At 40.9% G+C, this 25,830-nt stretch overlaps 1 protein-coding gene across 5 annotated transcripts in view; it reads left to right on the top strand.

Moving 5' to 3' along the window:
* The window catches only part of AIG1 (androgen induced 1), a 127,959-nt gene that overhangs the window by 9,926 nt on the left and 92,203 nt on the right, over positions 1-25,830 (top strand). Inside the window, exons 2-3 of one of the 5 annotated variants that reach the window (XR_008822451.1) lie at positions 3-148; positions 3,798-14,092. The exons of 3 other annotated variants lie outside the window; for them this stretch is intronic. Coding sequence is in view for 1 of the 2 variants with exons in the window: in XM_056342420.1 (XP_056198395.1) it covers positions 26-148 (123 nt within the window). In the remaining variant the exon portion in view is untranslated. Of the gene's footprint in view, positions 1-2; positions 149-3,797; positions 14,093-25,830 lie in introns of those variants that run through there. One more of the 5 variants, XM_056342420.1, reaches the window with a different exon arrangement.

Genomic DNA, 25,830 nt, shown 5'->3' with positions numbered 1-25,830 from the left:
AGGTCCCAGGAAGTGACTCCTAAGAATGCATGAGTCAGGAAGGAAACCTTTACTGCATGGACCTGCTCTACAGCACTGTACTTTTAAACTGGACATTCAAGAGACTGAAAGGGATTTGGAGTGTTTGGAGATTGATATGCATCTTTGTGTACGTTTGACATAATAGTTATTTACTTATGCTGTGCATAATTTGAAAATACCAAACTTCATAAAAGCTACTCTGTTCTATAGTCTGTCCATACGCTGTGTATATCTAAGAGTAGATTGGTGCACTACTGCTGAAGTCTGTTTAGGTGACTGGTTAATGAACCATGGGTAGAAGATTACAGTGTCTTGAGGTACCAGACGCTGTTAAATTTTTGAGTGTCAGAGAACTCTAGCTAACAAGAGAGAGCAAACAGCTTTCAGGTCAGCTAGAAAAGGATGTGCCTGTATTTATTAAGAAGCTAATGATGTTTCTAATTCTGAGTATAGAAGATTGGTATTAAAATCTCCTTGACTCAATGCCAGTATAATTTCAGAAGATAAACACCTCTGAATTTCCAGTTATTATAGTCTATGCTATTAAGTCATATGGCATTTTAGGCTAAGTTTAATTTTCTTTTTCTCATGGTTTGCGGCAGAAGCTACTAAAATGACATTGCCAAATCAATTCAAAGCTGTTTTGTTCCCCATTAATTATAAGGCTGAGTTAAAACGATGAGGTTTATTTTATGAGGATGTATTTTAGAAAAGGGTGGAGAGATCTCGTTACTTTGGGGACTTGAGCCAGTGGTATCTGGACTTCTTGATTTTAAAAATCAACCTATAACATATAAGCAAAACATGAATGTCTTTGAATGTGTGCAAGGTATGGTTCTGTTCATCCACTTCTGGCTTTGTGAATGAAAGTACTCCCACTTTGTCCTGATCCATTCGTGCCCTGTATCAACCAGTCAGGCTCCTCACTTGCAGGTTGCTGTTAGCTATCACTGTATTTTCTGCCCTTTTTTCCTTATAGGAACTCACCTGTGCAGTATCCCTTTTCTCTGTTCCTTCTAATCTCTTCTTACCCAGCACAGTCTCCCTGGTCTTTCAGCGCTGTGTCCCAGTTCCAATTGCATACACAGCCCTCTTCCAGAAGCCTGCTTTTTCCTGCCTAGTGCTGCTTTTCTTATCCCCACAGTACTCCTTATACTCTTTTGCCAACATTCACACATACTGTCTTTTTCACAGTGCATTGACTGTCTTACATTGTCTTCTGCATCCTCACCCTGTTCCTTCCCAAATACCAGACCTACTCAGTGTCATTCTCTTGTATTTTAAAGCACCTCGTGTAGACCCAAAACAATGAAGACTCAGTCATCTTCCATCAGAAAGGCTTGATTTTGGTATAGTGATAGCCTTAAAGAAACCACTTTTGAAATTATGTTGTTACATAAGACTCTTTGCTTTGCTTTCTGTTTTTGAACAAGTTTTTAAGCATCCTGGTTACGGGAAAAAACTCCCATAAGTGTTAAGCATAATGGATCATGATCTTAACGTTTATTATGCTGTTAAAATCTTGTCATTTTTTGGTAGTCTGCCATTCAATTTTTTATGATAAATTTTCCAGTTCAGAAGCAAGTCCTTGCCAGAAATTGATGTTTCTGTTGAAAAATCTGTATGTATGGAATCAGCAATCAGTATTTCTTCAGATATTTTCTATATTTTCTTTGTAATTTATATATTTTAAATTATATGCTGAGATGATTTAAATTGTATTTTATATTTCCTAATAGGAAAACTTATCTCCTAGTAGTCATTGTGAGGTTTGAAATCTACTGCATTCAGTGAGATGAACAAAAATACTTATAAGTGTTGCTTAGCTTGTCTGCTATTACTGTGATTAATAGAAGCAGCTTTCTTTTTTTTCCGTGAACATGTATGAATACTTATTCCTTGTTTGTGTGGGTGGATTGGGAGCTCACGCAGACACACCTGTTGCAATTTGGAAGTAGGGGAAGAGATAAATCTGCATTTCACAGCAGTAACTTTCTACTGATACCTACATGGAAGCATATTTATTCTTGTTAGGGGTTGCCTGATAGAGAGAAGCCTGCCATGGCCCTGTGCCCCCGTGTCTAACCAGTAGCGGGGCTGAACACATGCCCAGCAGGCACATACAAAACCAGAAGTATAAAATCATGTTGCTGAAGTGCAAGTCAATGCAAATAAAATTCTGAGTGGACTAGGTGGTTTAGGTTTAAAAATATCTTAAGATATGTCAGCCAAATAGTCAAGTGGTGACTGGGACAAGGAACACTTAACATATAGCCCACCTAGGGTCTGCAGCCTGCCTGGTTGTCGTTCCTGTGCCCAGCACAGGGGTGGGCTGCAGGCTGGATGCACTGTTCTGATGGGAGCTCTTTGGTCTCAGTGCCACTTTTTGCAGGGAGTTTGACCCTACTATGGGGTTTGATCTGTGTGGCATGCTGTTGGAAGCAGTGCTCTCAACTGCCTCATGATAAAATGTCACATATGGTCTGTGGATCTTGCAAAGGTCTTGATCTGCCAAGGTATTTTGGCATTACTTCTGGCAGCTAATGGGAAGATATCATCTCTCTATTACCCACTTTTCTTCCGCTTATTTGAGGTCAGGCTTCCAGCTCTGGGGTGATACGCAGCATCCACACCATACTACATGTGAGTTAGAAATATGAGAGTTTTGAGCACCTTGCAAGATAAGACCCTAAAGTATTGAAGGGGGCTTTTTTGGTGGGATTTTATTTGGGTGGATTGTTGATGTTTTTTTAATAACTCTTCTGGTGTGATTGTAAATTTAGAAATTATGAATTTGTTCCAGATGGGAAGAAAAAGTCAATCTCACAATTTCTTGTGAAGGAGAAAGATTTAGAAAAAGTATTTCAAAGTCATGGTTTCAGTGCAGTTGGACTGACCAAGTGAAAACAAAACATTTGCTTGTCTTCATTCAGATACTTGGACAAAATTACATTAGAAAGGAGTTGGCTGTTGCAGTAAGAAATAATTATTCAGAAATATTTTCCAACTGTATTAATTGAAAACTTATTTTTCTTTAGCAAGGGCAAGATCAGTGTCACAAGAGCAACATAATACTGACAGTTGACTTATTCATGTTAACCTTATTTCATAGGAATTGTACATGTGGTGTATGAGATAATGAAAGCAACCCTGAAATTCAAATATAAAAGTGAAAGTCAGGAGGGAATGTGATAAGTCACATCCAGAAAAAAACTGTTTAATCTCTCTCTCTCTTTTTTTTTTTTTTTTTTTTTTTTTTTAAATTAGGTACATCCCAATTGCAGGGATTAATAAGTATTTTGAAGAATAACCAAAAAACAGTAATATGGTACAAGCAAAGTCCACTTTTGGCCACTCTTTCCTTCTTAGACTTGGTATTTTGCCTGTCTTGGGTCTTGTGCTCTATCAATGTGACTAGACAGTGTTTGCCAGACAGAGAAGTACAGTGATGGAGTTAAACCTGTTTTATGAGATGCTTATTTGTGTGGTATGCCTGTATCTCAGTGCTGTATTTTCAGACAAGGTCTCTTTGGCTAGGTTGTGGGGCACACAGCTGTGAGCCCTCATTTTGAATCACTCCAGTGCCTTCTATACCCTTCTGGGTGCTGTTCTCAAATGTATATATATTTGGTGCGAGAGAAGACATATCCTTGATATTCAGAATTCTATAGAGTAAAGTGACCTTTTAAAGCCAGGTAGATGGGGATTCAGCAGTATGAATCAGACCTGGAACAGCCCCATCTTTTATTAATATAATGTCTCTTGATTTACTGCAGGAAGCCACTGAAATGATTAAGTGTACCAGCAGTCTGCAGAAACTGCCTGGGTGACCTCTGAAGCGCTATGACGAATATAAAAGAAGAAAATTTAAAACCTGTATGATCAGCTTAAGGAAAATTAAGGCCATATCTCAGCTTGTTGGAAATGCTGTTAAAGTGGGAAGACAGGTAGTGGCTGCAGAGTGGCAGAAGATCTAAGCCACATCTCTTTCCATACGACCTAAAATGAATGATTGTTCTGGGTGGAAAGCATCTTTCCACTGGAGTTTGCTTTCAAGTTTTCCTCCTTGGTGGTCTTCCAAAAAGAAAGCATAGGTAAATAGTATAAAGAGCTGAAGAGTGTCTATTCCGAACAGCTAATCTTGTCCATTCTCTTTATGGATACTTATTTTTGTACTATCTATCTCCTTCTATCTCCATCTTCCAGGAAAGATGCAATGCACGTGTAGATGGAGGTCTTCTGATTTCTCTTTAGGACAAAATTAATAAATCCTAGTAGCAAATATCTTACTAAGAGTAAAATTACTTTGTAGTGCCATTGCAGCTTTTATTACAAGATCTCAAAGCAGTTAGGAAATAATACCCAACTAAGCCTCACAGTATCTCTGTGCAGAGAGGCATGATTTAAACCAAATGCAAGCCCAGCATGCAAGGCACTGAAATTGGCTGGACATTTAGTCATTAAAATCCTTAAGGAATTATCTTAGTTGTGTAATCTATATGTTAAAGCATTGTAAATCTCAAGTGGTCCAGGAGGTGATTTGTGGGACATAGTCGCCCGTAGATTACTTCTTGTCAGCCTTTGGGTTTTGGTGGGGTGGGGTGGTACTGGAGTTGAGACTGGCTATTCAAGCAGCACCGTCCAGATAATTAAACATCACCTCCAGTCTGCCCGGTCTCACCGGCTGACTCGCTGCTACTGATATCTGCAAAGATATGGGAAGTGTGTGGACATTGCCATCAGGTGTGAATGAAGGCACATGCTGCCCCTTGGTGGAGCGGAGCAACCTGACTCCACAGGGGTTCCTGTTTCGGCTCCTTCTGCTCTCCAAAGTAAGAGCCGTGTGCGATCTTGGCCTCAGCCCTTCCCAGCATTGCAGCAGACACTGTTCTCAACCTGTACCTACCCAGCTGCTGCAGAGCAAGCAGTGGGTAGAAGCAGAGCGCTTGTTTGCATGGTAGATGTAGGGAGGTGCATCTGAGTCCAGGCTGCTGCTGAGGGAGAAAGGAAGAGATACAGCTATTTAAATAGTAGAATGTAGGCTGCTGCCACGGGTGCAGAGTGGGTGGCTGCTGCAGCAGAGCATCAGGAGGGGTGGCTGCAGCAGGGAGAGTTGACCTTCAGGAGAAAAAGAGGCCCTAGACCGGAGATCTGGCCCCTCTGTGTGCTGCGCGCACGTTGTCCTCAGTCGGCAGCAGCCGTGGTGATTATTGCCATATTTCTGGACAGAAGGAGGTGTACCTGCACTGTGTAGCACATGCAGCTTAAATGAAGAATCTCTGGGAAATGTTGAACCTGCTGGGTGTATACTGTGAAGTTAATCCCTGTGTGAGCAGTAGGTGTTTATCCAGGAGAACCAGGCATTCAGCAGCCTGGACAAGTACCACGGATCCTCACATGCTGCCTGGAGACTGTTTCTAGCTGGAAAGAAGGAAAAATGAATGTAGGGTAGCTCTAACCTACACGGTGAACATGTAGGTTAGCATGGAGGCTTCCACCCACATGACCTACTTGTGGAGCAGCTTCTTGTCTGAAATAAACAGCGTGATACCGTCCATGCCCGTTTGAGTAGAACGTGTATTTCTGTTGGCTGGAAGAAAGGAAGGTACAGTTGTCAGGCCCAGATGGAGGCTTTGAAATATGCATGGTAGTGGCAGCTGTGTGTGGGAAGAATGACTTGAAGTGTGTTGAGGAGGAGGAGGCTTGTTTACTGTGCTACTGTCTTCATGTAGCTGCAGAGTTAGTTGAATGGGGAGAGAAATGAGGAATGTATTTTCTGTCCGTGGATTATTGCTTCACTGTGCTGGACAGTTTTTTCTCCAATATTCATTGTTTGTTTGAAAATCCATAAAGAATCAGTGAGTTGCAGTGAATTGCAGGGAAGTATTGTCGGTATTTTGCCAGTTCCGGATCCTCATGGATCTGGCCCTGTTTTCCTGAGCTGGGCGCTTCTGCCTGCAGGGTCCTTCTCAAAAGCTGGGCTGAGGCAGCTGTGTGCACACTTTGGAGAGGAAAACGTTGTTCTGGCAGCCTTCCTGATCCTGAATTTTGTGTGTGCCCTTATTTATGAGCGTGTTTGTAGTCTGTGCTTATGTGAATACTTCAGCCTGTGTACCATTGGCACTGGTGTGTTGGCACTGGGTTGCATTGCTGCTGGTGGTGCTGGTTGGCACTGGTGCTGGAGGGTGGCCCACAGGTGCGACTCGGCTGAGGGGCAGTCACGCACAGCGCGCCCTCTTCCTCCCCAGGGAGAGGGAGGCAGTCCTGGTCAGACGCAGGTCGGTGAGGCCTCCTGGCCAAGGCTGCCTGCAGGCAGCATGCCGCTTGGCTCCTGGGCACTTGCCTTCATGCAGGAGAATGGGGTTGGGCTGCATGCCTTCCTCTTCCTCCTTGTAAAGGCAGCCCACAGTCGCTGAGCTGGGAGTCACCTCCGCGAGGGGATCCAGCTTTCATAGCTGCCGCGTGTATCACCTTCTTTCAGGAAAAAAGGCGATGCCAACCCTGGCCCAAAGGTTTTGAGATATGTAAGAGGGAGTATGTATATATGTACTTATGATTATCTGTAAAAAAAAGGAGGACATGTGATACACAACAAAAAGTACTCTGTTCATGTGTCAAGTGGAACATGTGTCAAGTTCATTCACAAACTCTTTAGGGTTTTATATTTTTTTAGATTTATGTTTTATGTTTATGGTTTTCAGTCATCTCATTAATTAACACTTTTATATGGAGAGAATAAGGGTTTATGGCTTATTCCTTTTGTCACAACAATATTTTCCAAGCATGTTTTGTTGAGTACATTTTTCACATTCCCACCCCAGAGCATGAAATTAATCTTTTCTGAATAATTCTCTAGTATCTCTTTCAGCTATGTGGCCTAAAAAGGTCTTTGACTTAAAACTGGTCTAAAAAGAAAGTCTGAAGTTGTAAGGTCATCTGCTAGAATATCAGAAAGGCATGAGTGGACCCTAATAACAAACTTCTAGAGTCAGAGTCAGTTTTGGTGTCAGCTCTTTCACTCTGTGCTGCAGCTTGGTTTGTCCTGACCTGGACCCGGCACTGGAAGACTACCTTTGCTCTTTACACTCAGATAAGGTTGTGTGTCTGCTTCCGCAGAATGCCAGTTAAATGTAGTAGATAGCTTCCAGATACACCTAATTTTGAGAGTAGCTGCCATTTTAATCTGTAATCATATGACAATGACTTCCAAATTTTTATCATTTGAAAATCTACATCCTAAGTGATTTATCTGATTTGAGCTTTAGACTTACAGCAATCAATCAGACCTACTTCCATTATAAATGTCCTTCCTTCCCTCCTCATTTTCTAGCAGGTCTGTGGACAAACCATGCTTCGGACCTTTTCCATTCAACAAGTATGTCTAAGTATTTTATAAAGAAGCACAGCAACAAAAGGAAGCAATATCATACTCATCCTTAATGTGACTTTTCCACGGCTTTATTTTTATCTCACCTTTACTGTGACATAAGACAACAATGTAAAGAGCCAAAATTAGTGATCATCAAATGTTTCAATATATTGAGTTCTCAGGAGATTGAATAAATCTCTAACAGCCAGTCTTCCTGAAGTCATAAAAGGAACTGAATTGATCAAAGTGTAGAACCATCAAAAAGGGAAATTTAAAAGTGTTTGTTTCTGTGTTGGACAAACACAACATCTTTACAACACTTCAAACAGAAGATGTTGCTGCAAATGGAGTGTGAAAAAAAAAAATCAGCTTAATTAGTAGTAAATAATCATGGCAGCAAAAGAACTTTAGGTGTTTATATTCTTGATTAATCATAGCCCACATTTGCTTCTGACAATTTTACTTTGAAAACTGTGCTAGTTTTATTATTGTTCTACTCTCTTCCAAATGAGGATTTAGCTTTGTTAGCTCTTGACCGTTCTTCATCCAGTTTTAAGGCCTCTACCTTGCACCCTGTGTTGCCATTTACATCTTAGGAATAGGAATGTACATCATTATAATTTGATATTGCTAGCATCTTATCTTCACCTTGTGTGTAGACGTAGGTCAGACTGAAGTTTCAAGGCATAGAAAATTAAGACAAAGGCTGGATGAAAGCTTTCTTCCATGAAGCAGATACCAATTAGAAATACATGTTTAATCTGGTAAATAGACAAACTGAAACACAGAGAAGACTCTCTTAAATTATAGTGCAATTTATATGGTTGTTGCCAGGGTCGATAACTGAAAATTATTTTTTTCCATGATAGACTTATCATATAGGCATAGCTTTATCAGAAAGAGGAAAACGCAAGTGGTGTTTATTTAGAAGTGTGTATGCCTGTATTTAAGTATGACCTTTCCAAGATGTCTATAAGGGAGGAAGATATTAAAATCTTGAAGAATTTTTGCCAACTGTCTTCTGTGAAGGGCAAAAGGGTTATTTGATGAGTCTCATTCAGTCAAGAGTTTTGACTGGTGTCTTGTTCCAGAATATCATGAGCTTTAACATGTCATCACAGGAGAGTTAGTAAACTCTGCGGGCTTCAGTTTATCTATAAAATGTGACAATAAAATTATCTATTGTTACTTCACTGGATGATGTCATGAGGTACAATAAATATGATTTTACAGTGCTTTGTACCTTGTGCTATGAATTGTAGTAGGTTTCCTTTTCAGTTTCTTTTGAAGTCCTAGCCATAAATGTTAAAATTTTGGGTAGACTTAGCTGTAATACTTAGTAGCTGTAATTTTTCTTCACAGTTTCTTCAAATAAACCAATAATACAATATTAACTTCATTAGAAAATATTTCTCATCTTAGTGTGTAGGATATGAAGCTATCATCTGCATACTTTATCAAACGTTCTGAACATTAAAGACAAATTTAAAAAACCCCACCCGCCGAGTGGCAACCTAATTTCACCTGACAGTGCATGTAACATTCGGTTACGGACCTTCAGTGTGACTTATCTGAAAGTCCTTCATATAGGCTTTGCGTATTCATTTTGTGTCACATATTATTAGAAAAAGTGAGATTTTCCAAAGACTTTGTACAGTTAAAAGTTAGGCAGCTGCCAGCATCATTGAAGTAGTGTCATGGTTTAACCCCAGCCAGCAACTAAGCACCGCATAGCTGCTCAGTGGAGGAGAGAACTGGAGAATTAAAAGTGAGGAAACGCGTGAGTTGAGACAAAGACAGCTTAACAGGTAAAGTAGAAGCCATGTGCGCAAGCAAAGCAAAACAAGGAATTCACTCACCACTTCCCATGGGCAGGCAGGTGTCCCATCTCCAGGCAAGCAGGGCTCCGTCACGTGTAACAGTTACTTGGGAAGACAAATGCCACCACACTGAACATCCCCCCTCTTCCTTCCTCTCCCCTCAGCTTGTATGCTGAGCATGACGTCCCATGGTATGGAACATCCCCTGGGTCAGTTGGGGTCGACTGTCCCGGCTGTGTCCCTCCCAGCCCTTGTGACCCCCCGCCCCCACCCAGCCTGATTGCTGGTAGGGTGAGAAGCAGAAAAAGCCTTGTGTCTGTGTAAGCACTGCTCAGCAAAAACTAAAGCATCCCTGTGTCATCAACACTGTTTCCAGCACAAATCCAAAACATAACCCCATACCAGCTACTATGAAGAAAATTAACTCTGTACCAGCCAAAACCAATACAAGTAGAAAGCTCAAAGAATATTTCATACTTAGGATCCCACCTGGAATGTACTACAGAGCCAAACAAAGGAAGAAAAATAACAGGACTTATGAGAATGGCTGAATCTTCTTTGTGAAGTACAGGTAGGATATGTAGGGCAGGATATTGTAAGGGGAGAGGTAGCAATGCTCCCTCCTACCACAGTCGTCTTGTTCTCTCTTCTGGCTGAGTATATCTTTGCAGACCACAATAGATGTGAATATGGTACCATAAATAGGCATTAAAATTCAGGGTGCTTACTCTAGTTTTAAGGAACAATGGTGAGGAATGGTGGACTCCTTTTGAGGCTAGCCCATTTTTGAAGTGTACACATTTAAGGTGTTAAACTGGAGAACTCCAGTATCCCAAGACAAACTGAAGCTTTGATTTCAGCCTTTACAGCAACAGAGAAAATAACTGTGTGACTACATCTGTACGTTGACTCTTACATTTTAATTGACAGAAGACTCCACAAAGGGAAAACAAAACATTATCATCCTAGTTTGTTAGTGTCTTGTCTACATTGCATAAGATGGCAATGACAGCCTATGGAAATTCAAGTCCTAAAAGCTGTCCCTCCGGCTGATAAGCACTTCAATAAATACCATTAGCAGCTGGAAGGACAACCTGCAAAACTTTAATAAGGCTTTTCAAGGAAATAGGGTGCTGCATTTCACATGCAACTTGCCTTGTAGATACTTAAGTGACAATTTTTTGTCAACATTGTGCATCTTGGTCAAAAGCTGAATTGGTGTTACTTTGCTGCTGACACCAAGACTTGGAAAGATCCAGGAAAAAACTCCCATGATGAGGACCTCACCAGAGAATGCATAGCATCACTTTAATGTGAACCAAAAGTTGGACACAGGATGTCAGTAAGAATTCTTTATATGATGGGGAAACAGTGAACTGTAGAATTACATGTGAAAGAGAATAATATTGGTTTCAGTATCTTTTGGTTTCATGCGGATAGAAACAGATTTTGCACAGTTACCAGAGAAGTGCAAGACCAATCTGTGATTACATTTGAAAAATAAAAGGGCAGTTTTAAAAAGCAGTAGTAGTATTTAAGTGTGTATATAAGAACTTCCTGACCTGTTTAGACAGCAAATGGCAATGAAATAACCAGTTACTTGTCTTTGCTCTTTCTGAGTGTCAGTAACAGATGCATGCCTAAAATTGCACAAATAGCTTGTCTCTGTTCTAATGGGTGAGTTGAGCCTAGCCAGTCTTTGCAGGCATTGCAATCACAGAACGATCTCCAGTTTTAGATGGATGACACAATTTGGATAGGGTTTTTTTGGTTGTTTCTATATGAACATATAAAAGAGCAATCGGATGCTACCAAGTACATATTAGTTAGGAATAATCTATCATACAAATTTAAGCTCAAATCTTCAGTTGGTCTGTGTCCCCAACTTCTTCTTCCCCCCACCCCACCACTGAGTAACATGTCTGAAGTCTTACCAGCAGGGAGGCGCTTGTACAAGACTAAGTACTATTGCTGCAGTGTGTGTGCACCAGTATCTTCATGCAAAGCTTAAATGACTACAGGAAAAGTCCTTCAGTAAATTGTGAAAACACTTCAGAAGTGTTTAAGATTTTGTTATCAGCTGGAGATCTATCTAGAGATATCTGTGTTTTGCAAACAAGGAATAGATTTCACAGTCCTTGATAAGACTAAACACTTCCCCTTATGTGAAGCCCCAGACTTCATGCAATCATAGGATCACTCAGGTTGGAGGGTAAGCCAGGAGGTCATCTAGTCCAACCCATTGCTCAGATCATGCTCAGCGCTGGCCCAGGTTTCCTAGGATTTTGTCTACCTGAGTCCTGACTAATGGGTTGAAAACCTCCACTCTTCAGCATGTTAATAGTCTTGTACAGCTACACATCCATCTCTCCATTGTATTGTAGAACTGCTCAATCACATTGTCTGTTAAGCATCTTGCTGGTGATAATCCTGTTTGCTGGATTTGTGATAATCTGATACACTCATAATCCCTCATGTATCCTGATATAGCATATTTTTGGATTTTGGTCAGCGTGGACAACACATCCAGGTTTTTCAGTAGTTCTTGTTACATCCAGCTGGAGCATGTGTTACTGAAGTTTTTAAGAGGAGCCACACCACAGAACTACTGAAGGTAATGGTTAAGCACCAGAGTTAGAGTTTGCTTCAGTATTAATTTTTTTTTTTTTGACAGCACTAGTCTTCTCTGCAGAGGCAGAGAACGTATTTCTTCCTGTTACTCGTTAGTTTAGTTCAGTAACTATTTCATTCACACAGAATGAAATCAATTCACTGAGAAACCAACTGGGAGTTAAAAAATAGGAAAGCTGGTATTCCTCCTCCTCACCTGTGAATAACAATGAGGTGTGGGAGAATAATATCTACTACCTCTAAAATCTTGTAAGGCGTGGTAGAAAGAAACACTAAATCTGGTTTTACTTAGTACAGAAAACATTTCATTTGTTCAGTATGTCAGATTTAAATGCATGATGTGTTGTTTTAAGCTTTTCTTTACATGTGCGACACATTTAAATAATTTATTTAGTTAAAACAGTTCAAAATTCTGCTTGAAGAAATTTTAGCATATCCCAGCCTGTCACCATGATAATTATCTATCAGAAATAAAATAAATGCACCATTTTATTCACCATTTTCTAGTATAATAAAAAAAATCAAGGGCTACAGCAAAACCCCATGCTTTTATTTCTTTAGGGAAGGTGTTTGCTGTTCTGTTGCTTGGTTTTGGCCCTTACAAGTCTGGTTACATTCCAGAATACTACAGACTCCTTTTTTCTGCCTGTGGTTGACCAGGCAGTTGCATTCAGTGTGACGTTTTTGCGATGCTCACGTGGCAGCAATGCCTTAGGCCTTATTTCTCTGCTGTTCTCTTCAGCAGGGGCTTCATCCAAAAATGGGAAGCCGTGCTGAATGTAGCAGTCTGCTTACTAAGTGTATCTTGCCACAAAGAAATTACTTTTGTTTTTGTTTTGTCCAGCTACAGTAGCGTTTCCTGTGGGTATTTTTCAAGCTGAATTTAAAGCACTGGTTTGAGTTACAAAAGAGTAAATTGCTGTGGATTTGCCTGCTTCACTCTCGGTTGCTCCTCCTGTGCTACTGCGCAACAGAGAAGTTAACAGATGTACTACTCTGCCTTCTTAGGAAATGGTCACTGATAGGGAGCATCTCAGTTCTGAATCTTACTCCTCTGTTTGATCTGAATAAATAATATTGACCTATAAGGAAAATATCTTTTATTAGTTCTTTAAAAAAGATTACTGTTAAGAAGAATGAAGCAATTAAAAACAGGGAAGCACACCATATTGTTTTTTAGAACTGAGCCACGTTTTATAAAATGTAGCCAGCAGTCAGTTGGTCTCTGCTTTATGATTTTCTGTTGGTTTTAAAAAACCTACTAGCTTGGTAGAAATATTACAGTATACAATCAATTTACACTCCCAAGTAACGTACAATGATACCATTAAATAGGCTGGTTTATGTCAGTTCCACATAAAACCCCCTCTCAGTGTGACATTTAGAAACATAATAAGAGATGTATAAGAAACAACTAGAGTATCTCTTTCATCCCTTAGCAGTTTCAAATTTCTCTAAAAGATGGTAAAGATCTGATAATACCAGAGAGAAAGTCCCCGTCTGAAGCTGGCTGTCTTTGTATCTAGCGGCAAAATAAATGCATGTATGTCTTAAGTGCTATAAAGTGAAGGAAAACCTAGAATAAAGTATGTGATATCCTTGCAGATTCCTTGAGTAGTTTAGAGAGGCAATGCTCTCTCCATCTTCAGTCTGAAAACCTGGGAAGGAGGAATGGCAAAAAAAAAAAGGGTGTGTGGAAATGTCTGTAGAGCGACAGTTATTATGCTGTAGTAATATTATGATATGCAAATGGTTTCATTTTTTCTAAGCTAAAGACACAATAGGGAAGACATGATACAGTGTTTTACTTTTTAGCACGCAAGGTTGATAATTGCTTGGTTAAAAATATGACCATTTGTGCTGTAGACTTTTTGCACTTGCTTTTCAAATTGAGTATGTGCTGATGTGCTGCCCTTATCTTGGCATTGATACAAATGTAACTATAGACATGAAATTTCTGAAGTTATCATTTTACATTAATGATAATACTTCTGTATTACAATACTATATCATGTTTTGCTTTTAAGTGAAATATATGTTTTGACTACACCGGTAGCTGGATAAACCTTGCCTCTTTAAAAGAAATCCCTTCATAAGGAAACAGAATGTGCTTTTACTTTATTTAGTGCATGTGTGCAGGTTAATGATTGGATGTCAAACATTTTGTAAATCAAAGCAGTATTTAATTTGTGTTTTCCCCAAAAAGATTAGCTAATACAATTTAATATAAAGGCAAGCTGTAGTATTTTAACTTGGAGTCAGTGTGCATTTTCTGGGTTATTACTTTGTTTCAGTGTTCTCTCAAAAGAGGATGCTTCCCTACCCATATTAGATTTGCCATACTTGTAGGTTTTTATTACAGTTTTTTAATAGTTTTTTTAACCAATATTAACCCATTTACATGCCATTAGTTTTCTAATTCAGGTATTTTGGAAGTAGATACAAGCAATATCTTCAGTGAGTCAAATAAAATTTCATGGTCCTCATAAAAACAGTCACTGTGTTGTAGAATCATAGAATCAGAATAATTTAGGTTGGAAAAGACCTTTAAGATCCAACTTTAAATCCAACTGTTAACTCAGCACTGCCAAATCCACCACTAAACCATGCCCCTAAGCACCACAGCTACACATCTTTTAAATACCTCCAGGGATGGTGATTCCACCATGTCCCTGGGCAGCTTGTTCCAATGCTTGGCCATCCTTTCAGTGAAGATATTTTTCCTAATACCAATCTAAACCTCCCCTGGCACAACCTGAGGCCATCTCCTCTTGTCCTGTTGCTTATTACTCGGGAGAAGACACCTACCCCCACCTGCCTACAGCCTCCTTTCAGGGAGTTGCAGACAGCAATAAGGTCCCCCCTGAGCCTCCTCTTCTCCAGGCTAAGCAGCCCCAGTTCCCTCAGCCGCTCCTTGTAAGACTTGTTCTCCAGACCAGCCTCTTTGCCCTTCCCTGGACACGCTCCAGCACCTCTACGTCCCTCTTGCAGTGAGGGGCCCAAAACTGAACACGGGGTTCAAGGAGCGGCCTCCCCAGTGCTGAGTACAGAGGGATGACCACTTGCCTTGTCCAGCTGGCCACACTGCTTCAGATACAAGCCCGGATGCTGTTGGCCCTCTTGGCCACCTGGGCACACTGCTGGCTCACGTTCAGCCGGCTGCCAGCCAGCACCCCCAGGCCCTTTCCTCCAGGCACTTTCCAGCCGCCCTTCCCCCAGCCTGTAGCGCTGTGTGGGGCTGGTGTGACCCAGGTGCAGGGCCCAGCACTGAGCCGTGTTGAACCTCAGTTGGCCTTGGCCCACTGATCCAGCCTGCCCAGATCCCTCTGCAGAGCCTTCCTGCCCTCCAGCAGATCAACACTCTCCCCCAAGCTGGTGTTGCCTGCAGAGTACTGAGGGTGCACTTGATCGCCTCATCCAGATCATTGATAAAGATATCAAACAGAACTGGCCCCAGTGCTGAGCCCTGGGGAACACCATTTGTAACAGGTTGCCAGCTGGATGTAACTCCATTCACCACCACTCTCTGGGATCAGCCACCCAGCCAGGCTTTTACACAGTGAAGAGTACACCCATCCAAGCCATGATTAGCCAGCTGTAACTGCTACTACACTATGTACTCGGTTCTTTGAAATGTAATACTAATTTTCATTGCACTGTGGATGCATGTGCGCTCCCTAAATACATAAGGAAAACAATTTATTAGTGAACTTGTTCCAGCAGAGTAATTTATCACACTTACTTCCCTGAGCATGGTTCTGTGTGGGTACCATGAGATACTGGTATCTTGTTAGAATGAAGGTCATCAGTTACATTTTCTAGTAAAGGGTTACTCTTCCCAAGTTGGCATCAGATCTAGTAACTATGTGCTGTTAACCAATAGAAGGATTAACAAGCATCATTTGTATGATCCATATAGTCACTTCACACTTATCCGTTTTCCAGAACTTTTTTGAAGTAGATTTTGAAGACATTACTGGAGCTATGATGGAGCAGACCTTTGCAGTCAAAAGGCTAGGCACTCAGCCAGTTTGTAATTCAGTGAGACACATTATCTATTTTGACAGTCTTCATGGTTAAATAGTCTGGCTCTTTTAATACCTAACTCTGCTTATAAATAGAAATGAAGAAGTCAAATGGTCCAGTCTCGACAGCAGAATAATGCAGAGTTTTGGATATGTCCAGAGCTCACATATGCCTCTTCCCTTCAGTGGAGTGGGAAGAACAAGGTAATGTGGTTGAGTCAAGCGGAACTTGAAAACACTTCTGGCATGTGTTTGCCTTGAGGTTTCAGTAATACATGAAGAAATTTGATATATCTGAGCTCTGCTTGAGGCCTGTAAAACATAGTGGGTTTCTGACCAAGAAAAGCAATTATTTGAAAAGCAAAACAGTAGACTGAGCATCCACAAAAGCTGTACTTAGAAGACTGGCTCTGCAGTTTGCATGTGGTGTGGAGAAGGAGGATGGGACAGAAGGAAGTAGTCCTGGCTTCTAGTTCCTGTTTCTTGCTCCATATAAAGTATTTTAGCAAATAAGGTTCCCCTGTGAAATCTAGGCAAAGGGCTGGAACCTCAGTATAAGCCTCCAAAGACAAGTGTAGGTTCTCTCCTACATTCGCACAACTTAACAGGAAGGGTGGACATCCTACTCTTTGCCACTGTCAATAAGACATGTCTTCTTGAAGACAGGAAAGCTCGTTTTGGGTTGAAATGTGTGTAGAAGGTGCATCCCTCAGCAAGTAATACACTTACTTTGATGTTGCATAACAGTTGATAGCAAGAATTTGTCTTTTCCTTCCACCATGTGTTACAGTAAGCAGTCCTGAGAGGTAAGAGCTGACTCCCTAAACACCTAGGCACTCTTTGGGCTATAAGCTGGGAGCTCCAGTCTTACACAGGGAACTGATGGAAGTGACTTTAGTGCTGCATGTATGTGCCTTACAGGAGAGGAGTAGGGTCCCAGACATACTCTTTTCCTTATTATGCGCAGTTATTTTTTGCTTAAATATTACCGCACTTTATGGTCTGCTCCTTGGAAATCGAGTGTTGTGTGAGAGCTGTGATTTTCACTTTGGGAGCCAGGTGTCTGAAAACCCTGTGCAATGTCACACCTGAACCTCCTGGTGGATACAGGCCTAATCCAAACCAAGCTTTTCTGAATGTACATGGAACAGCCCTGTGTGGTGGTCCTCAGGCAGCATCCAGGTTGGAGTCATCTCAGCTCTGCATCAGGTACTTGGCCTTGCTCTTGTGGCAGGGGGGTGGAGGCGTCCAGACCCCTTGAACAGAGGCTGTGTTGTGTGAAATATGTAACATATCTCTGAACCAGGATTCATGGCTGATCCAAAGCTAGAGGTTGAATGTAACCTGGTCTCGCTGTTAATCAGAACCGAGTGTCTCAGGACAGGCATGCTGACACAGCTGGTCAGCAGTTCCACTCCGGGACTCTGGTGTGAAGGTTCATGTGCGTGGTTACGGATAGTCTGGGCAGGAGAGGTTCTTCTTCCATCGCAGTGGTGGCTGTGCCTAGTGCTGCAATGGACTACAGCTGGATTATAAATAAACAGGCATGGCCCAGAAACCACCAACATTTATGAATGTTATCTGTGTAGCCAGCGTTTTTGTGTTGGGAGCAACAGGGCAGAATACTGGAATGTATTTATTTACTAAGTATTTTGGAAAACGAGTATGTATTCTGCAAGTCAGAATTAGAGGTACCTTATGTAAAATCTGACAGTGGCATCAGATACATTTACTTGGACCAATGCCCTTATACTCTGGGGTAATGTTTTAAATCTGTATGACATTTCATTGTGACCAGCTTACGTGGGGGCAGCCTCTCATTTTCTTAAGAGACTGTTCTGGTCCACGTTAACACACACTGGTTCAAGTGTTAGCCAAGAAGCTAATTTATTTGGATGTTCTGCATGAGGTAACACTCTTGCGTTACTGTTGTCACTGTTGTAACAGTATGGCCAGTTTCTGTCCTACCCATCTGGTGTATGGTCCCTCGTCAACACTCCAGTGCATGCATGATGAGTTTCTAGTTAAAATCATCTCAACTACTTGCAAAAAACTGCCCTATCCAATGATAAGCATATATGAATAGATAAATAGTGGCTATCAGCTCACCATTTACTTCATGTGTGCAAAACAGGACCCACCTGGGTTGTTCCCAGGGCTGTGGGGAACTCCCTGCGTCCCCAGTCCGGGTCACACAGACTCTTATCTTGTTAACACAGACTGGGACTGTCTGGGGAGTTCTTCTGCGGATCCCTCAGACCTCTGGTGGAGCTGGGCTTGCCTGGGGCGGGTTCCTGTAGCTGTCAGTCAGTTATCTCATCTGGACAGAAACTAGCTGAGGAGTTCCCCGGACTGCCCAGGGAGTTCCCACCTGTGACTCGGCATGCTGAGCATGTGCAAGGCACAACCCTTGTCCCCGGCTGCATTATGGTTACAGCGACATGTTAACTTGGAGTGCATGTGCATGCACCTACCTGGTGCATGGTGTTGGAGTACTAAGAGGTTTATTTAGCAGAGGACAGTTGATACTTGGGCATTGCCTGGATGTGATCTGCCCAGCTGCCCAGTAGGCTATGTTCCTTCATAGGCACGGATGGTGGTTTGTTTGTTTGTTTTTGTTTTGTTTTGTTTTTTAATGTGCTGGGCTGCCACATATACAAGCTACTACCTGAAAGTGCTTTTGCTGCCCTGCAGAATCCAAAACACTGTGCTCACTGTCAGTAGTACTGGTCACCAGTACCACACTTTAGCAAAGGTCTCTTTCCTGGAGTCATCTGCTGCTTTCTTAACTGCAACAACAGGTGTTGTCTGAGCCTCCTGTCTCTGGAGAAAAAAGGATAGCTTATTATTGAACCTGTGATGTTTATTTAAAAAGTCTATTTACTGTTTGTTGGTCAGTGTGCATTAGCCTGATGAAGAGCATCTAAATCTGATGAGTTTGATACCTGGTGTGGTGTCAGGTAGTTGTCGTAAAGTGGCTTCCTGTAATACGTAGGGGGATGTAAATTTAAACTTCCTTACAGTTAATCTCCTTCTTCATTTTGCAAGTGAAAGGAAAAGCAGTGAGCAAAACAGAAATACAGCAAACAGCAATGCCTGAAAGATTAGTTTGGAAACTCAAGAAATGGTTAAATGTTGGTTAGAGTAAGAAGGGGTGAGAGAGATTTGAGCTGTGCTTGCCTTCATGAGCATGTAAAGCAAGATAGGGCTCCACACCATTTATTCTTCAGGCTGCTCTCTCCAAAGACAGTCTCCAGGTAGCAGATGAGGTGGTTGTGCTTCTTCCACCCAGTGCTCTGTCCTGCAGGGGTGCTGGGAAGTCAAATGTGCACCACACTGAAATTGCAGCTCATGGAACTTATTCATACAGAGTAGAACAAGTGATTAAAAAGTTAAAAAGATTTATTCAGTGCAGCATTGCTCAAAATCAGTACTTCCTATTACGAACTAAGGTGTAGGAACAGTGAAGGTGGGAGTGGTATAATGGACAACCTCTCCAAAGCTGTTATACTGGAGACCTTGGTGACTCTAGTTGGTTGGCACAAATAGATCACAATAGTCAGAATTACAGTATCTAACCATTAGAAAAGTTTGAAAGACATATTAAAGCAAAAAAGGTCTTTGAAAACTATGATTGATACGAACTGTGTAAGAGGAAAAGTATTTGGATTTATGCTAAAAGTAGTATGGCTGCATTTGGAGGGAATGAAAACGTCTGTGCTGTTTCTCTGAGGAAGCCAGGAATGTTTCTCTAGCAAGCAGTGGAAATGGCTGTTGCTGCAAGAGTGAGTGCAGGTGTGTGGAAAGCAGCCTGATCTAATGCCTAGAGAACTGCCTAGGGATCCGAGCACCTGAGTTCATCCCCTGGGGTCCCCTGCTGCCTTGCTGCCTGCCCTTGGCCAGCTCACCTCTCCCTGCCTCTCACCTACAATCAGGAAACAAATCCTTAATTTCCTTTGAGACTTATTCATGAGAAAGACAATGAAAGCAGGGAAATCTTATCATCTGGTATTGAAACGCCACACACCTAGTGAATGCTCAACCCCCCTTGTATTATTTAGTTTAAATGCAGTTAGCTTATATCAGGGTTTTTCCGATGTTTTCTTTAGAGATCTAAGATAATGAGAACTTTTTTTTTCCTCCTGAAATACAGCTCTTTATAACACACAGTGCCTTGCTTGAAATATTGTGCAAAGAATAGTCTTGTTTATGAGGACAGTACAACATGTTAGATCACCTTTCATTGAACCACGTGCTTTATAATTAATGTACAAAATTATGTCCTCTCTTTTTTTCAAGTGAAGCTTGAATAGCAGTATCCTTTGCTGTAGTCTAATTACAGAACATCCTTATCTTAGTAATAACTTTATTTATGAATATACTTTACCTGCCCCTCATAAATTATCCTTAAGCTGCTGCAGCAGTGAGTTGAGGAAGAAAATTTGCTTTAAGCAGAAGCTGAAGGTAAGCCTGATTGGAGACTTGAGCTATTTTTCATGATATGGGTTTGCAGCTGACTTGGTTTGTGTGTTGCTGGTAGTTTGGATGGATGAAGAGGTGGGATAAAGCTCCCAGTGTTTCCTTCCCTTACCTTCCCTGGAGAGAGGGGGAATAGCCCAGCTGAGACGATATCACTTAAAACAGCCTGCCTTGCTGCACTGGTGTGAGGAGTCATTCAATACTGCTTGCACAGTGCTCAGGAAACAGATTAAAACTCTTTTTCCTACAGCCATGGTAGGGCAGCACTGAGGCTGCTGTGTCTCAGAAGACTGTAGCCCCTTTCTCATTTGCATTTCCAGCTTTGTCACCATGTTGCTGAGATACCTCAGTCATGGGCTTTTCTAAATTCAGCAATTTAGAAGGCAGCTGTTACCTTATTCATAAAAAAATGGAAGAAATGAAAAGCACTCTAACTTTTAGAAACTTCTCTGTAGTTTTGTTTTCAAATTTGATCTGTCAAAATTGCTCCCCTCTAGTGGTTTTCAGACTGTTTCTAAACATGAAAAAGCTGGTGCAATGCTAAATATTCTGAAGTTTTAAGAAAGCCGTTTCCTTGAGAAAGTTCTGTACTTAATAAAGTGTAATTTCTTTTGGGGATAATTAACTTACAAAGTGCTAGGGACTTTCCAGCCATCAGAAACCCTATCCTAAAGCTCAGTTTAGCACAGGCAGCTGCAGAACAAGTCTTAGCTTCTTAGCTGGCTATCCCAAACATTGTCTAGAGAGCTGCCATTCCTGCCTGGTTGACTGCAAGGCCACTGCTGCAGAGAGCATACCAATCATGCTGAAATGTGTAAAATTAGCATTTAAGCCAAAATAATGAGATAACCTTCTGTGCAGTGTATAATCCTAATAAGATTAAGCTTTAGCAAAGAAAAACATAAAAGATATAACCTAATAAAATCATAATCTATTCTGAATAAACTGTATTATACATATTTGCTGAACGGATTATATAAGTTTAATGAAATTACACTGTCTTATAAGCAGGATACAATAAGTAGTAATGGCAGTTTTTCTATACACAGTGCAAGAGAGTAAGGAAGAAGATGGGGATTATTAGAAAATGGGTTTAGTCAAAACAATTTTAAATCAAAAAGATAAAGACAAAAATAGAATAATAATTTCTTAAATACTGCGACAATGAGCTTAGTGTTTCTTTGAGTGTATTAGCTAAGATCAAAGTAAGATATGCAAACATGCATAACTCAAAAGTATCCAGAAAATACCTGTAGTTTTTAGAGGAAGCGGGAAGATGGGATTGACATGGTGTTGGAGCAGAATGATACAGCTAAAAAGAATGTAAAAGATTTGAGAAGTTTTAACACTTTCTCAGCATCTGGTCAAATTTTTGTTGATATTGCTGTAGTATACTCTGTATTTGTCCATTCCATGTCTTCATCTGATACATGGTAGTGGATTCCTTGCTGTTAGCACTTCTGAGCCAGATGGCATACACTCTGTCATGCTGAGATCATGCTTGAAATGTCATCTATGCAACACAGCTGAGATATAGTAGCACTTTAATTTCTCAATTGTTGTCCATTATGGCAGGTTTTTTGTTGGGGGTATTTTACCCATGTAAAAAGAATAACTAAATATGCTTTTTTTTGCCTTTACAAATGAAAGCATTTCCAAATATTTTTGATAGTTTACCAAATTTCAGCTTAGCTTGTTGTATTAAGGAATATGTTTGTCCTTATAGTAGTACTAAAAATAAGAAGAAAACTGCTTTTAAAACTATGTTATCACAACCATGTTACCTCTCCAAGAACTCTGCTGCATGTTTTTGAAAACCATTACGAGACAGTCAAGAATCATGTTAAGACAGAACGGTCTGAGACTTAACCTCTCCAGTAAGTGTAACGGTAAGGGTTTTTCCTGGGTTAAGTGAAGGGAAGATGGAGAGAGAAAGGAAGAGGTGCAAGAAGCATGGTTATATTATTCATCAATTTTTTCTTTATTTAATGTGCTGAAAATTGTGAATTAGAATAGATGCTGAAAGGCAGTGCTACAAAAATTACATCTTAGGGGCCACATCTGTTCTGGTTTTCTGGTTTCTTATTTAAGTTGCTTAGTTTGCACAAAATGTTGCTTTTCTGTCTGTCCAGATAAAATCACATCTTGTGTTCCAGCAGGCAGAATTTTAAAATACATCTCTCGGAAACGTAAGGTCTAATTAGCTTACACAGCTTTGTCCCCATTCTGCAGCTCCATAGTAGGTGCTGAAACACTTGGACTTAAACAATGTATAAGAACTAGACCCGAGAGTCAAATGGGTTTCTTTTCCATGCATAATAATTTCATAGTAGACTTCATTCTTTTGTGCATCTGCAACATCTCATTGGTTTAAACCCCATCCTTAGTTATATCTGGGCAATACTGGTGGGCTTAAAAGAAAAAGACTACAGGAGGTTATGTAGAAAGCAAAAGTTTATATTTAAAGGCATCCCTGAACTTAAATCATATGATTAGGCATGTTTAGATGATACATGTCATAAGACTAAATCATGAAAATGAAGATAAATTTCCAAGTAAAGACTAGTCTTCATGTGTGACATCCTGGTTAGAGGAGCCTCCCCCCTGCTGAAGGCTGTAAAGGGAGACATGAGTCATTGTTTTGGATGAGGGCAGTGCTAGATATTTATAAGGCTGTCCATCTATGCACTTACTGAATTTCTAATGTTTGTTCTGATAGAAATAGGTGTTATGTTTTACTAGTGGAGTTTAATTTCTGATATGTGTAAGTGAAAGAGAAGAGAGAAATAGAAATATGTATTTCAAGACTCCTAACCAACAAACAACTCAAAGTAAAATAGACGGCGATTCTATTAAGTATTTCTTTGGCTTACTGTGTTTTCATTCTCTTGTCCTTTACTTTTCTCCTATGTTGTGTATTTGGTTTCTCAGGCTGCTGGCTTTTGATAGGCAAGGGCTGTCTTCCTTTTCCGTGTTGAAGTGGCCTATGGCATTGTTGAAACCTGCTCCAACAAACAAAACAAACTAAAATGGCCATGGCACTGCAGCTGGTGTGGAAGAATATATGATACGAGGTCTGACTGCGTGCCCCAACTCAGTGTCAGTCAGTGAATGTCCTGGGGTGATGCTGCTCTTTTACCTCCGGCCTTTAAAATACAAGTCATCTTCCCCATTCCTTGTACAGAAGTAATGATTCTGAGTAGCACACAGTACTTTTTCATTATGTTTGCACTTCAGCTTTAATTAGTTGTAGATTTAGTGATTAGACATATTACACTGGCTTGCATTTTAGTACTTAAAATGCTGTTGCTTCTTGCTTTTATTTCTTGATGTCTCTCATTTGTCTGTAGACAGAAAGATTTGCCTTTTCCTTATCTGAAGTCAGTAGCTTCTCAGACACAAAGACTTAACACTTGATTATGTGTTGTCCAGCTTCTGCTTGCTTTTATAACTTACAAACATACAGTGAGGGGAGGAGAAGTGACAAGAATAAAAGCAATGTGCCTGTGAGTAACGCTGGAATGGCGATGGACAAGAAGAATCAGTAGCTTCATGCAGTCACGAGCAGTAACAGATTTAATGATCTGTCAAAAATACCTTGTTTTTCTCAACTTAAACGGGACATACTGTAATATACAGTAGTATATTACAACTATAGATAACTGAGCTGTTGTTATAGGGATGTAGACAGTCCTCACAAACCTGTGTACAGCCTGATACACTACAACCCAAACCAAGCGTGATCCCAAACCAGAGACCAATCAGAGTCATGTTTACAGTGGGCAAAGAGATAAAAATTGGTCTTAAATTACTTCGGTTTCTTAAAATACAGTGCTCTTAGTTGCTGAAGCATAGTACATTTGTATATAAACGCCTAGAGGCTGAAGGAATGAAAGCCAAAGTGACATAAGGTGACAAGGAGTAGTAACAGATACTCTTGAGGTTATAAATCATATTCCTGTTGCTTGAAAAGGAAAATCAGACCACATTCTGTATGAGGCAGATTGTAAAATCTGAAAAACATGAGAAATGACAACTTCCAGAAATTTGATTTTGCATGCTGGTAGAGTTAAACTTTCATCTTCCTGCAGAAAGCCATGAGTTGTCTTAAGCATGAGTATTGCTTTGATGAGTCAGGTTATGCCTGCCCCCCACCCGTGGGCTGGTGGCCCATCCCCAGGGAGGTACCTGATGCCGGTGCCAGGACTGCCCCGGTGCCCCTGGCTGCCCTGCTCCTGGCTGGGGCTGGGCTGGGACCTGGCAGCACCCCCAGTTGCTCCCAGCCCCCAGGGATCATCCAGGGCTCCCTGACACCTTACTGCAAATTAGTCTTCCTATAATATGGATTATATTTGCAGATTCTGAAGTCTCTTAAATGCAGTCTTACTTCTAAACAGTGGGAGCTTACCTGGTCAGTGAGGTGCCAGGTACATAATGCATATGTGCATGCAGACACACACACACGTGTGCATGCGCTTCATGCACAAACGTGGCATTTTGGAATGTGTAAGTGACTTAATTTTCCACATATTTCTTGCTGATTCCATGAGTGTTACTCCCATGTTTTATTCTGGCAGCACTGTCTACGTGCCAGCCTACCCAGATGCCTTATTTCATAGAGAGGTATATGAAATAATCTTGAAAATGGTAACTTGAGGACAGTTAATTCTCCATTTTCAAAGGTATACCCATGAATAGTAGTGTTTGCATAGACTTTTCCAGTTGTTCTGCCCAGGGCACTAGGGAATGCTTCTCATTATGAGGGTGAGCTTGGAAGAGAAAGAGTCCATGGGAAATGAGATCCTAGATTCAGCGCATTTCATGGGAGTTTTCTACATTGGTAAGAATAGTGACAGAATTTCCACTGACCTCAGCGGTACAGAGATTTTGTCAGTGCTGTGGAGCCCCACGGCATGGAGGAGAAGGGAGTCTCCATGCCCTGAAGTTCATCCATTTAGTTAATGACTAAATATGTTTTCTGTCTGACTCTAAGAAGTCAAATTAGGGGGAGTACAGGGAGGTCATTAGTTGCCATCCTGCAGTGAGCACCTTGTGGAAAAAAGTCCTACTGAAGCAATTCTTTATTTTCTTGTAGGAGACAGACATGTACAATTAGTTTACTTTATTCTAGTCATTCATAAGGAACAATATTTTCGGCTATATAATCTGAATAGATCTCACTGTTTGGGAAGGTTTCTGGGCTGCTTGGCTTCATCTTCTGTTCATAGCTGTTTTCTCCTGCAGCAACTTTATGAGTATTTTCTCTGCTCAGAGTTTTGTATTACTAAAACACCTGTAGATAGCCATTTCCATTATTTGTCATTATATTATCACAGCTTAAGGGTACTGTAGTGTCAGCTATAGTAGCATGGCCCGTCTAGGCTTCAGTGGAGAAAATGGGGTCAGCCGCAAGTTAGTATGTTCTTAAGATTTTCTTATTTTTGCATACTTTGCTTACAAGTTTCTGAATCTATCACTGTTACAT

This window comes from Falco biarmicus, chromosome 6 (genome assembly GCF_023638135.1).
Source record: "Falco biarmicus isolate bFalBia1 chromosome 6, bFalBia1.pri, whole genome shotgun sequence".
Classification (NCBI taxonomy): domain Eukaryota; kingdom Metazoa; phylum Chordata; class Aves; order Falconiformes; family Falconidae; genus Falco; species Falco biarmicus.
The sequence above is the reverse complement of the archived record's forward strand: the minus strand, read 5'-3'. Positions and strand labels throughout refer to the sequence as shown.